At 68.6% G+C, this 11298-nt stretch overlaps 1 protein-coding gene across 2 annotated transcripts in view; it reads left to right on the top strand.

The window, feature by feature from the left end:
• DIS3L2 (DIS3 like 3'-5' exoribonuclease 2) overlaps positions 1 to 10451 on the top strand; it is a 254468-nt gene extending 244017 nt beyond the window's left edge. Inside the window, exons 15-22 of one of the 2 annotated variants that reach the window (XR_001145689.1) lie at positions 4828 to 5011; positions 5482 to 5568; positions 7386 to 7533; positions 7876 to 8006; positions 8146 to 8250; positions 9120 to 9221; positions 9820 to 10280; positions 10401 to 10446. Coding sequence is in view for 1 of the 2 variants with exons in the window: in XM_012728140.1 (XP_012583594.1) it covers positions 4828 to 5011; positions 5482 to 5568; positions 7386 to 7533; positions 7876 to 8006; positions 8146 to 8250; positions 9120 to 9221; positions 9820 to 9933 (871 nt within the window). In the remaining variant the exon portion in view is untranslated. Of the gene's footprint in view, positions 1 to 4827; positions 5012 to 5481; positions 5569 to 7385; positions 7534 to 7875; positions 8007 to 8145; positions 8251 to 9119; positions 9222 to 9819 lie in introns of both variants that reach the window. The other variant, XM_012728140.1, reaches the window with a different exon arrangement.
• The last annotated feature ends 847 nt before the right edge of the window (positions 10452 to 11298 follow it).

Genomic DNA, 11298 nt, shown 5'->3' with positions numbered 1-11298 from the left:
CGAAAAGCACGCCCGGTGCCCGGTGGCCTCCGCCCCTCCCCGCCGAGCACGTGCTGCCCTCGCGGGGCTCCTGGAGGCAGGGCAAGCTCCCCGCTGGCAGCAGTGCCGGACCCTTGGAGACCGCGGGGCGTCCACAGGCCTCGTCCTGAGCCCCTGCTGTTTGGGGAGTCCTGGGTCTGGGGCTGATCAGCTTTCCTCTCTGCACCTCAGGCTTCCCTGGAGACTCAGTCACCGGGCTGGTGGAGGCTGAGCCGAGGCCTCAGCGGGTGCCTCTGCACCCCAGCCCCTGGCGCCGAGTTAGGCCACAGCAGCAGCTCAGAAGAGCCTCGAGGTGGCCAGGAGCACGGGAGGAGAGCACGGCTGTGGGCGGCTGAGGGTCGTGCTGGAGTCAGCCCACCTGCCCGTAGCCAGCCGTGCACAGAGAGCTGGGCGTGGGGGGAGCAGGAGCCCCCAGCCGTGCTCTCCTCCTTGTTGGGGGTCAGCGCGGTCAGCGCTTTCCCTAGACTCCGCTCGAGGCACCAACCCTGCAGCCAGCAGTAGGGTGGGAGCCATGTGCCCGGCAGCAGTGGGCCCGGGCGCAGGAGCCCAGGCCTCCCGGCTCCCGAGAGGGCCGCCCTGGACGCCGTCCCTCTGCGCGGGCGCTGGTGTCCACGCTGCAGAGCCTGCCCCGGGTCGCGGTGAGGGCCGTGCGGCCCGCATCCTGGAGGCGGTCGGGGCAGTGTGGTCCGGCAGGCTCCGAGGGCGCTCCCGTGCCTCCCCAGGGGAGAGCCAGGTGGAAGCCACACTCTGGGCAGCGGGCAGCGTCCCGGGCTGAGGGAGCAGCGAAGGGCAGAGCAGGGCAGTGACGGCCACTCAGCTGCAGGCCTCTCTGGACCGAGGTGGCAGCTGCTGGCTGGCTTGAGGCCGGAGGGGGTGTGGCCAGGTTTGTCGGGAGAGAATGCGCCGCCTTGGTGTGACGGGAACCGTGTCGCTGAGCAGAAGCAGGATCCCCGGCCGGGGTGCGGGGCGCGGCGGGCCTGCCAGCCACGTCCGGCCAAGGCGCCACGGCGGCCGTGGCCACGCCGGTGTCCTAGCACCGGGGGTTCGCCGGGGACCCTTGTACACTGCACCCCCGTATTTCAGGTAAATAACAGCAATCAGAGCGGTTCCAAAGCGTCTCTGGCTGGTGAGTAGCTGGGTCAGGCTGCCGGGCAGCTGCTGGTCTCTCCGGGTGGCCCCGCCGGTGCCCGTGAAGCTCGCAGGTGCAGTCAGGAGCCACGATGCTTGGTCAGGAGACATGACGCCCAGGGCACCGCAGCCCCGCGGGAAGGACTTCCAGGCGGCAGGCACCCCCGCCCCTCCCTCCCAGCCAGGCTCCGCCTTCCCGGTGCGGTGGGCAGGGACAGTTCCTCCGAGACAGGTGGCCACGCCTGCCCCAGACGCTGCCCTCCAGCAGCCTCGCAGACAGGTGTGCTCCCAAGAGCCTGGCAGGATCCACTCAGACTCCCGGCATTTCACACACGCCAACCTTTTTCTTCCAGTAGCATTAAAGCGCTGTGGGAGACGCCATTCCAGGCCAAGGCGGCCGGAGCGTGTGCTGGGGTGGAGGCCCCTCACCTGGCCGTGGCCTGCCCGCAGCACCTGGCAGCCAGGCCCAGCCCGCGCTGCCAGGAGTGCAGAAGGGCCGGCCCTCACTGGCCAGGCATCTGCCCGGCACGGCCCAGCCCGCGCGACCTCCAGAGTCGGGGCCGCAGGGGCGCTGGCAGCTGCTCGGCAGATGTCAGGCCTGGGACCACAGCCCCATCTCTGGGCTTGGCTTGCACTTCTTGAAGGTGACCCCGGCTGGCAGCCAGTTCTGAGCCCCTTTTGGGAGCCTCAGTCAGGCCATTGCTGACTGCCCCACCCCCACCCCGGCCCCCTTCTCCACGGGGCTGAGTGAGCTCATGCCAGGGCTACGCTGGGGGGGGCGGCAAGGGAGGGGGTGGGGAATGACGTGGGCAGGTACCCAGTTAGGGCGCAAGGTCTGAGGTTCGGGTATGTGCAGGACTCGCCCACCCAGGTCGCCAGGCCCTGTGCGTTGCCCACGGGAGGTGCATCCTAGCCACCCGGAGCAGGTCGTGGCACCCCCTGCAGTCTGGCTGCTGGGCTGGGCATGCACCCCTCAAAGTCAGCGGCTCTTCTAACACTCTGCGTCCCCTCGAAACGTCGGTGCCGCTCCCTGACTGGGGGGCTCCTGGCCCCTCGAAACGTCGGTGCCGCTCCCTGACTCGGGGGCTCCTGGCCATAGCTGGCCTTGGCAAAGCCTTGCTTGGAGCCCAGACACCTGGACGGTGGGCAGCAGCCACGGATAAACCAGGGCGCTTTCCTTCCAGAAGCGCTCTGCCACGTCCCAGAGCCCGCAGCGAAGGTGCTGGGCGCCCCCTGCTGGTCTGTGTGGGAATTGACCGGTGGGGCTGGAGGCGAGGCTGCGGGGAAAGGGGTCTCCCCCCTTCCCGTGGCGCCTGGCCCGTGTCTGTTGGTGAGTCCTGGGCTCAGAGGGGCCTGGCCGCTGGTCACTTCGTGCTTGACCTTTCTGTTCCTGAGCTCCCGGGCGCACACCTGTCCGCTCTCCGCCCCTCGCCACCATCTTCTGCTCACACCTTGTCCAGTCCCAGGTTCTGCTGACCCCTCCGCTCACCTGCCGGGATGAGAAGGGCCATAGGTCTGTGGGGCAGTGCCCCTAGGACGCTGGTGAGCTGCTCGGGCGCCCAGGGTCCAGCTCCCCGTCTGGCGGCCTGGTCGTTTTCCCGGGCTGAATGCTCGACAGCCCCGGCCGTCGTGGGCCCCTGTCCTAACTCCCACCCCTGTTGTGAGCCAGAGGCCCTGGAGGGCAGGAGCCGCTCAGAGGCACCCGGGCCGGCCCGGGTCGACCACAGCCGAGCGCCATTCTCGAGGTCAGCGGAGCTCGCGTGCCTTCCCCAGCAGCCGCGGGAGACGGGGCCGCGGGCCCAGGGAGCCGCTGAGGCGGAGGCTGGGTTCTGCCAGCTCGGGGCGCCCGGCCTCGGCGCTTCGCGTTCTTCCTCTGACCCTGTTTGAGGCCAGGAGAAGCCAGCAGGAGAAGCCCCTTGAGAACGGGAACGGCCTTGGCACGGCTCTGCCAGGAGGCCCCCACGCAGGGTCCCGTTCCCCAAGGGGTGGGCAGTCTGGCCTGCCTGCGCCCAGCCCTGCTCCCTGCAGCTCCCCGGAGCCCACAGCCTCCCACAACGGGCTGCGGGGCCATGCTGCCCCCTGCTGGCCTCAGCAGCAACCCACAGCCCGGGTGCACCCCTAGGCTACAGGGGTGCCCTCGTCACCCAGGCCTGGGCTGGGCTGGGTCCTGTGGGCTCCGGGTAGCAGGCGGGTGGCACTGGGCGAGGCGTGTCCACGCTGCGGGAGGCACCCGGGCCCCGCACACAGTAATGTCTGTTAGTGAGTGAGCGGGCGAGGGCTGAGGCGTCAGCCCGCCAGCAGCTGGTAGAGCGGATCAGACGCCCCCCTCGGTTGACAAGACCTGACGATGAGCCGCGAGCGGGAAGCGACCTGAACGGTCTCGGGCTGGACAGGGCGGCCCGAGCTGCCAGGCCTTGCCGGCAAGAGGCCGGGCGGGAAGGGTGTGGGGAGGGAGGGGGAGGCCTGAGCAGCTGGGCTGCAAACCCCAGGCCCTGGGGGAGGCCTCTGCCAGCAGGGGGTGGGTGTCAGGACGCACCTCCCTCCGAGCCTCCAGGCCTGTGACAGCTGACACAGATGGGTCCCCGCTTGCCGCCCTGTGAGCAGCTGTTGGCGTTGTCCAGTTCCCTGCGCATTTGAGAAAGGGGGGTCAGGAGTCCTGTGGGAGCAGACCGCTCTGCAGGCTGTGGGTTGGGGTCCAGCATTTGCATTCGGGATATTGGGGAAGGGGTGACCGTGCAAGGACAGACTGGGGCCACTTAAGAGCCATGGTGCAACCCAGTGGGGAGTCAGGGGGCTCCGCCCCCACTCAGGCTTCTGCCTGGAGAAGGCCCAGATCCCCAGTGCTGGGGCCTCTTCAGCCCGGCCCTGGGCCCACCTGGGCGCCCCTGGGCCATTTCCGCAGCCATTCTTGCATGCAGAGAGGGCTTCTGGGGGGCACAATTCCCCTCCGAGCAGCCTGGCGGTATTGGGGGGCTCTGCCCGCCTCCCTCTCTCCTCCTCACTGACTGCTTTTCTTAAGTCTGCCGGGGTACCCACAGGCCTGCCAGAGGGGTCGCCCCACCTCTCCTCCTGAGATGCAGCCTGGGGGTTCAGGCTAAAGGCAGAGAAAGTCTCCCCTAAGCGCTGGGCAGGGAGAAGGCGCTGGGTTGCACCCAGGGGAGTCCCACTTGTCCTCGAGAACACGGGGAGCAACTGGGGACTTCCTGCCCCAGGGCCAGGTTGGGGTGCCGACCTCGGGCTCCCCACTGTGCCTGATTCCCCAACAGGGCACACTTTCCCCAGCCCCGCCCCCGCCCTGGGTGTTTTTGCCTTTGCATTTGTGTTTCTTGTTCTGTTAGCTCACTGGCAGCCAGTCTTAACTCCGCAGGGGCGATGCCCCCTGTGCTCTGGGGCTCCTGCTCAGGCGCACCCCCACCACCAGGAGCGGGAGGCGGCCCACCAGGGCCAGGGAGCCTGTCCGTCGTGGCAGGCCCCGGGCGGTGGCCTCGTGCTGGAGCTGCCTGGGTGTGTGGGAAGCCTCGTTCCGCAGAGGGCCATGTTGTGGGTTCCAGTGGGGGTCAGTCAGACAGGAGCCCCCTCAGGAGGAGACCGGAGGGGGAGGGGGAGGGAGAAGGCAAGTCAAGGCCACAGTTGTGTCCTGACCCAGCGCCCTGCCCGCAGGCTCGTGGAGGAGTTCATGCTCCTGGCAAACATGGCCGTGGCCCACAAGATCCACCGCGCCTTCCCCGAGCGGGCCCTGCTGCGCCGGCACCCCCCGCCGCAGACCAAGATGCTCCATGACCTGATGGAGTTCTGCAGCCAGATGGGGCTGCCCGTGGACTTCAGCTCTGCTGGGGCTCTCAATGTGAGTGAAGAGAAGGAAGAGCTGAAAGTGGGTGCAGAGGCCTCCGGGCCCCTCCCCAGGTCCAGTTCCCAGCGGTGGGGTCTCCCGGGGCCCATCAGCCAGGGCAGGGATCCCTGGGCCAGGAAGGGCCGGGCCCGACCCAGCGGCTGTCAGCTGGGGTCACCAGGAGCCTGAGAGCGTCTCCTGTCTTTGTGGTGTCAAGGTCAAGTGCTCGCTACTGGGTGCTTGACGTCCTGGGCCCAGGATCCCGTGACCGTTGCGCTGATCCCATAGGGGGATCCCGCTGTGTCCCCAGCCTTGGTGGGGGGTGGGTGCCCAGGCTGGACAGAAAGCCAGACCAGCAAGCTTGGCCTCGAGGACCGAGCCCAGAGCCAGGGCCCCCAGGGAGGCCCAGCGCAGGGCCCAGGCCGGCCGCGGTCTGTCTGGAGGAGTGGGTGGGTGGCATCTGGCCTCGTGTGGTGTGCTTCCAGAAAAGCCTGACCGAAACCTTCGGCGACGACAAGTACTCGCTGGCCCGGAAGGAGGTGCTCACCAGCATGTGCTCCCGGCCCATGCAGGTAAGGAGCGGTGGGGGGACCCTAGGCCAGGTAGCCCCTGCGTGGCCTCTGGGCTTGGTTGTCTGGCAGAATCCAGGGTGCGCCACAGGGCGTGACGCAGGCCTTCAGGCCGGTCCCCATAGACCAGACTCGCCGGGGGAGGCCGGGAAGGCCTGAGGTCCGTTGGTCACCCCAGGAGGAGAGTGTGTCCGGCCAGCAAGCACTGCCCAGCCACCACCATGGCCTGTGCACCCAGGCTGAGAAGTCCCCTCTCACCCGCTGCCGGGCAGGAAAAGGGCCCCGGGAGCCCAGGAGCTGCTCTGGCCGTGCAAGAGAGCCAGAGGTCCGGCTCCCTCACCCCCATCTGGAAGGCCTCCACCCCCACGGCCAGGCTAGCCCTGGAGCCCCACAGAAAGGAGCCTGAATCACCCAGGACCTGGCAGGAAGTGACCCAAGAGTCTGCCGGGAGATCGGGAGGTCAGGGCAGGGCCGGGCGGGGCGCGGCGGCAGCGGTGAGCACAGAAGCCTGGACAAACTGCTGATGCAGAACCCGGTCATGGGGAAACCAGCGCCCCGCCAGAGCCTCCCAGGGTGCTTCCAGCCAGGAAGGGACCAGGCCCGCCGCCCCGCCTCACCCCGCCATCTGGGAGCTAGGCCTCCGCTGAGGGCTGAGCCCGAACACGGCGAGCGCCCGCTGCTCCCGCCTCCCCAGCCACTTGCCCCCGACATAGCCAGGGCCCAGCGGGTGCTGGAAGAGACACGGAGTTGGGGAGCCCAGCAGCTCACCCCCAGCTGTGCCCCGGATTCCGGAGTAACCAGAGCCGCTGTCTGTTTGGCCTGAAGGCCTGAAGGAGTGTGGCGGAGCCCGGGGGCCTGCACGGGGCGTGGCTCTGGCCTCCAGCACCCGCTGCCTGCTTGCCCACCCCGGGCGGCCGGGGGGCTCAGGCCAGCAGCCTCGGGACTGTGGCCCGGAATCCCGGGGCAGCGGCCTGCGGGGGCTCGGGGTGTCATCCTGCACCCTTTCGTAACGTCTGCCCAGCAGGTGGGCCTTCCGAGCTCGCTTTGGGTCTTGACACTAGGATAAGTTGCGAGGGACCGGAAGGGCGGAGGCCTGGCCCCCCACCTCGGCCCCCACATCTGGCCGGGGTGCCAAGGTGGAGCGCTTGGGCGCAGACACGCTGGGGGCAGGATGGCTGCGCGGGGCCGGAAGAGGACGTCAGCCACACCATAGACGACCGGGGCTACTGGGGGGTGGGGGGGCTGCGTCCCCCCGGCGTCCTGCTGCTGCCTTGGCCCCTGCTGGCCTCCCTCGGACACGGGCTTCCTCACGCCCGCCCATCCTGAGGAGCTGCCCCTCAGCAGGGACAGCGGTGGGGGCTCTGGCTTCAGCACCCAGTCCACCCTCCCTTCCCAGAGGGCTTGGGTGGCCAGCCCCTCGGGCCTGAGGGCTGTGCTGCATCCCGGGGGTCCCTGCCACTCCTGTCCTGGGCTGGACAGTCTGGCCCTTTCAGGACTGCCTGGCCTGTTCTCCCTGCGGCCACCACTAGGGTGTGGTAACCCAGGGCGTGGCCGGCACTTGCCTTCAGCAGGAGAGGGCCGGTGCAGGGCCACCCCCCAGGTTTCCTGACGCAGAGTGACCGCCCCCCAGGTCTCCTGACACAGTGACCGCCCCCCAGGTCTCCTGACACAGTGACCGCCCCCCAGGTCTCCTGACGCAGAGTGACCGCCCCCCAGGTCTCCTGACGCAGTGACCCCTGACCATTGAGGCCCACTTTGCTCGGCTGCCCACGGCCTGGGCCACACAGCCTGGCCGGGGTCTGAGAGCCCATTGCCCGCAGATGGCCCTGTACTTCTGCTCGGGGATGCTGCGGGACCAGGCCCAGTTCCAGCACTACGCCCTCAACGTCCCGCTCTACACGCACTTCACCTCGCCCATCCGCCGCTTCGCCGACGTCGTGGTGCACCGCCTCCTGGCCACCGCGCTGGGTAAGGGGCCCAGGCGGCAGGCGGCGCAGGCCTGAGCCCGGCTGAGAGCTGCCTGCCCCAGGGCGGGTGACTGAGACCCTGGGGTGAACAGCAGGAGTGTGGGGAGCTTGAGCACGGAGCCGCTGCCGAGCAGGTGGTGGGAAGCTGCCATCAGGCGCCAGCAAAACCCCGCAGGGCGGGAGGGCCGGCTGCGACTTCCCCTGCTCGGCGGGCCGCGGGGGGCCCTGCTCCGTGGGCCGCGGGGGGCCCTGCTCCGTGGGCACGGCACCATGCTGCCCTTCACCCAGCTCGATCTGCGCACACCGCCACGAGCGAGCAGCTCCCCAACCACCCTCTCCCCAGGCTACAGGGAGCTGCCGGACATGGAGCCCCACGCCCTGCAGAAGCAGGCTGACCACTGCAACGACCGCCGCATGGCCTCCAAGCGCGTGCAGGAGCTCAGCACCGGCCTCTTCTTTGCCGTCCTGGTCAAGGTGAGGCCGGCTGCCCGGCGTCTCCCCCACGCTCCCTCCCTTCCTGGGCCCCTGCTCACGGGAGCCGCAGGGCCGCAGCCTCGGGGCGGGCCTTGGAGGCAGCCGTGGCCCGGCCAGCCGCTGACGCGCCTTCCCGCAGGAGAGCGGGCCCCTGGAGTCGGAAGCCATGGTGCTGGGCGTCCTGAACCAGGCCTTCGACGTGCTGGTGCTGCGCTACGGGGTGCAGAAGCGGGTCTACTGCAACGTGAGTGCTGGCCCGGGCTCCCCGCGGGGTGGGCCCCAGGCCTCCAGCGGCCGTGCGGACCTGGGCCCTGTCCCACCCGCCCCAACAGACGCCTGTTCTGGAGCCTGCCCCAGGGACAGCCCTGGACACTCGGGCCCGGAGTCCACAGACACTGCCCACACTACAGCTGTGCTGCTGGCCCTGGTGCCATGGGTGTGGAGTCCCTCCCTGGGCCCAGGACCGCGCCCACCTGCTGGCACACCCTGGGGAGCCCCCCCCCCCACCAGTGCAGGATGGCCGTGTTTGAGGACTTCGGGAGCATTTGTACTTTAGGCATGTGGGGGAGGAGAGGGGCGAGGTCTCCTGACGCCCTCTGCGCGCTCGGCTGCCAGGGGGGCGGGGGGCGGCGCCCTCACCGTGGTGCCCTCCTTTGCACTCTGCGTTCAGGTCTCTTCCCGAGGGCGCTTGGTGCTGCTGCCAGTGAGGGTCACCTTCACCTTGTACTCAGCACGTCACCGTCTCCCGCTGCCCCTGGCTCCAGAGTTCCCAACATCCACAGCACTGTGGGGAGTGCAGCCCTGACCGGGTAGGGCTGCTGGAGGAGGCCTATCTGCAGGGACCTGGCCCTCAGCCTGCAGCCCTTCCCAGCGCCAGGGGCCAGCAGCCTGCATGCTCCCTGCCCATTCCTCCACGCCCCCTGGGCCTCTGTGAAGCTGGCCAGAGGCCAAAGACCCGGATGGGCAGGGCCCCCTTTGAAGGGCCAGCAGCCAGAGCCGGGTGGACCGACAGGGACTGTCCTTTCGGCCTCTCAGATGGGAGCAGGCAGGCCTCCAAGCAGGGGCCTCGGCGGGGGCCGGACTTGGGCCTGAGCGCAGCTGTGTGCTCCCCAGGCCCTGCCCCTGCGGTCCCACCACTTCCAGCGAGTGGGCAAGAAGCCGGAGCTCACCCTGGTCTGGGAACCTGACGAGCTGGAACAGGAGCCCGTGCAACAGGTCAGAACCGGGGTTAGGGCAGTTGGTCCAGGTCACCCTGTGGTCCCTAGTACGCCAGCTTCTGGGGAGCCCTCCTCTGCCTCCTGGGGTGTGCTCCACATGCCGTCCCTCCTGGTGCCCCCCAGCCCTCACCTCCAGGATCTGCAAGCCAGTCCGGCCGCCCCTCGCCCACCCACTTCCTTTGGGCCTTCGCTTGCTGGTACCACCTGTCCTTCCTGAAGGACAGCCTCTGGGGGCCTTTGTCCTTCGGAGTCCTTCGGAGAGTCTGATGAACGCCATGGGCCTCCTACCAGAGAAATTCTATGCCCCCGTTTTCACCTGGCACCACGAGGCCGGCCCTGGGCCCTGTGTGTTCCTGGGAAGTGATCCTTGGTGACAGCGGGCGCCACCCCCGGGCCTGACTTCTCGCCCTCCCACCAAGAGCTCCGTGCTAGGGCAGCTGGGCCCCTCGGAGACCAGACAGAAGCCTCGGGAGGCAGGCGGCGCTGGTGCCCCGGATGTGGCTGGGCTTTACCCCACATGCCCACCCACCCCGCCCCCGGGGGCCCCTGCCCCCGCCGGCACTGCCCGCGTCACCGCCAGGGTCTGTCTGCCACAGGTCATCGCCATCTTCAGCCTGGTGGAGGTGGTGCTGCAGGCCGAGGCCACCGCGCTCAAGTACAGCGCCATCCTGAAGCGGCCGGGCGCCGAGGGCCTGCGGGACGCGGCGTGAACTGGGGGCCACCGGCGGCCGCGCCCACCACTCACCTGGCCTGGCTTTTAGGAATAGGACCTTTTGACACCAAAGGGGGTTTTTAATTTGGATTTTAACAACTCAGGGTTTTGTTTAATTTTTTCATTCTATTTTATTTTTGCAGCAGTTTTTAAACGAACTGGAGTGGGGTGGGAGAGGCTGGAGGGAAGGCCGAGGCATGGCCAGCGCTGGCCAGAGCAGAGCGATCCAGGCCCCGTAGGACAGTCCCGCCTGTGCAGGCCACCTACCGTCGAACCCTGCCCAGGAGACTCGGGGTCTCAGCGAATCAGTGTCATGGAGTAAAATCAAGTGTGAAGCGCTGCCTGGTGTGTGGCCTGGCGGGAGGCTGGGTGGCGGGCGCCCCTTGGACCCAGGGCAAGGGGCCTGGCCCGCCCCACCCGCAGCCCACTGGGTCACACCCTCTGAAGACTTCCGGCTTCTTACAGATCTGGCCGCCAGCGCCCGTTCTGACCGATTGGAAGAGTAATTTCTGGCCGATTAGAAGAGTGATTAGCGGGCAGGACGGCACGCTCCTGCCACCTGCCTCGGCACTGCCCGCCCCCGCCCCCACTTCGCTCTGCTCCCTGGCACCTGGGTCCCGTGGCAGTGCTCCGAGCGGCCTTATCTGCACCCCTTGGTATGAGTGAGCACCTCACTCCCTCCCGTCCGTGACCTGGCGGAGCCGTGGGGCGAGCAGCTGCAGGGACATGGTGCTGGGAGGTCCCAGCCCAGTCGCCTGCCCTTAGACCTGAGCGTTGGGGCCCATGGACAGAGGGGCCGCCGGGCAGCTCCCCTCCCCGCCCATCCAGTCCAGCCTGGGCCTTCCGCCCCACTCAGGAGCCACTCAGGGCCAGGTTCTCCCATGTTGCTTCCTGGGCCTCGGTGAAGTTCCCTCAGGGGAAAAGCTGGCCTGGGGCGGTTGGCACAGTCTGCCTGGCACTGGGCTGGGTGCCAGGGGAGCAAAAGGCAGACCGGCCCCCTCTCCTCCAACGCCACCTCACCCACTTCGAGCCATCCACCTTGCCAGCTCTGAGGTGTCCAGAGACCACTGTCCACTCTCTGTGCCTGTCCCCAGAGACTTTCTGGAAGGGGAGAGGGTGAGGATCTGGTGGTTAGACATCTGGGTGAGGAGGAAGTCTCTGGGTATCTCCCGGCCCAGACGTCCTGACAGCCCCAAGGGTGAGACAGACTTTGCAACCCTGTCCCCTGCCCTGCAGCTGCCACACCCCTGAGGAGGGCCGACCCACCCTCTGGTGCTGTCCCCCGGTGCCTCCCACAGCCTGGGGACCGAGGGCAGAGCAGAGCCTCGGGCGAGTGGCCCTGTGAGGAGCTGGGGTATGGGTG

Source organism: Condylura cristata, unplaced genomic scaffold, assembly GCF_000260355.1.
Source record: "Condylura cristata isolate star-nosed mole 26May11 unplaced genomic scaffold, ConCri1.0 scaffold00002, whole genome shotgun sequence".
NCBI classification, from domain to species: Eukaryota; Metazoa; Chordata; class Mammalia; order Eulipotyphla; family Talpidae; genus Condylura; species Condylura cristata.
Note: the sequence above shows the minus strand (reverse complement) of the source record. Positions and strands in the feature narration are given on the sequence as shown.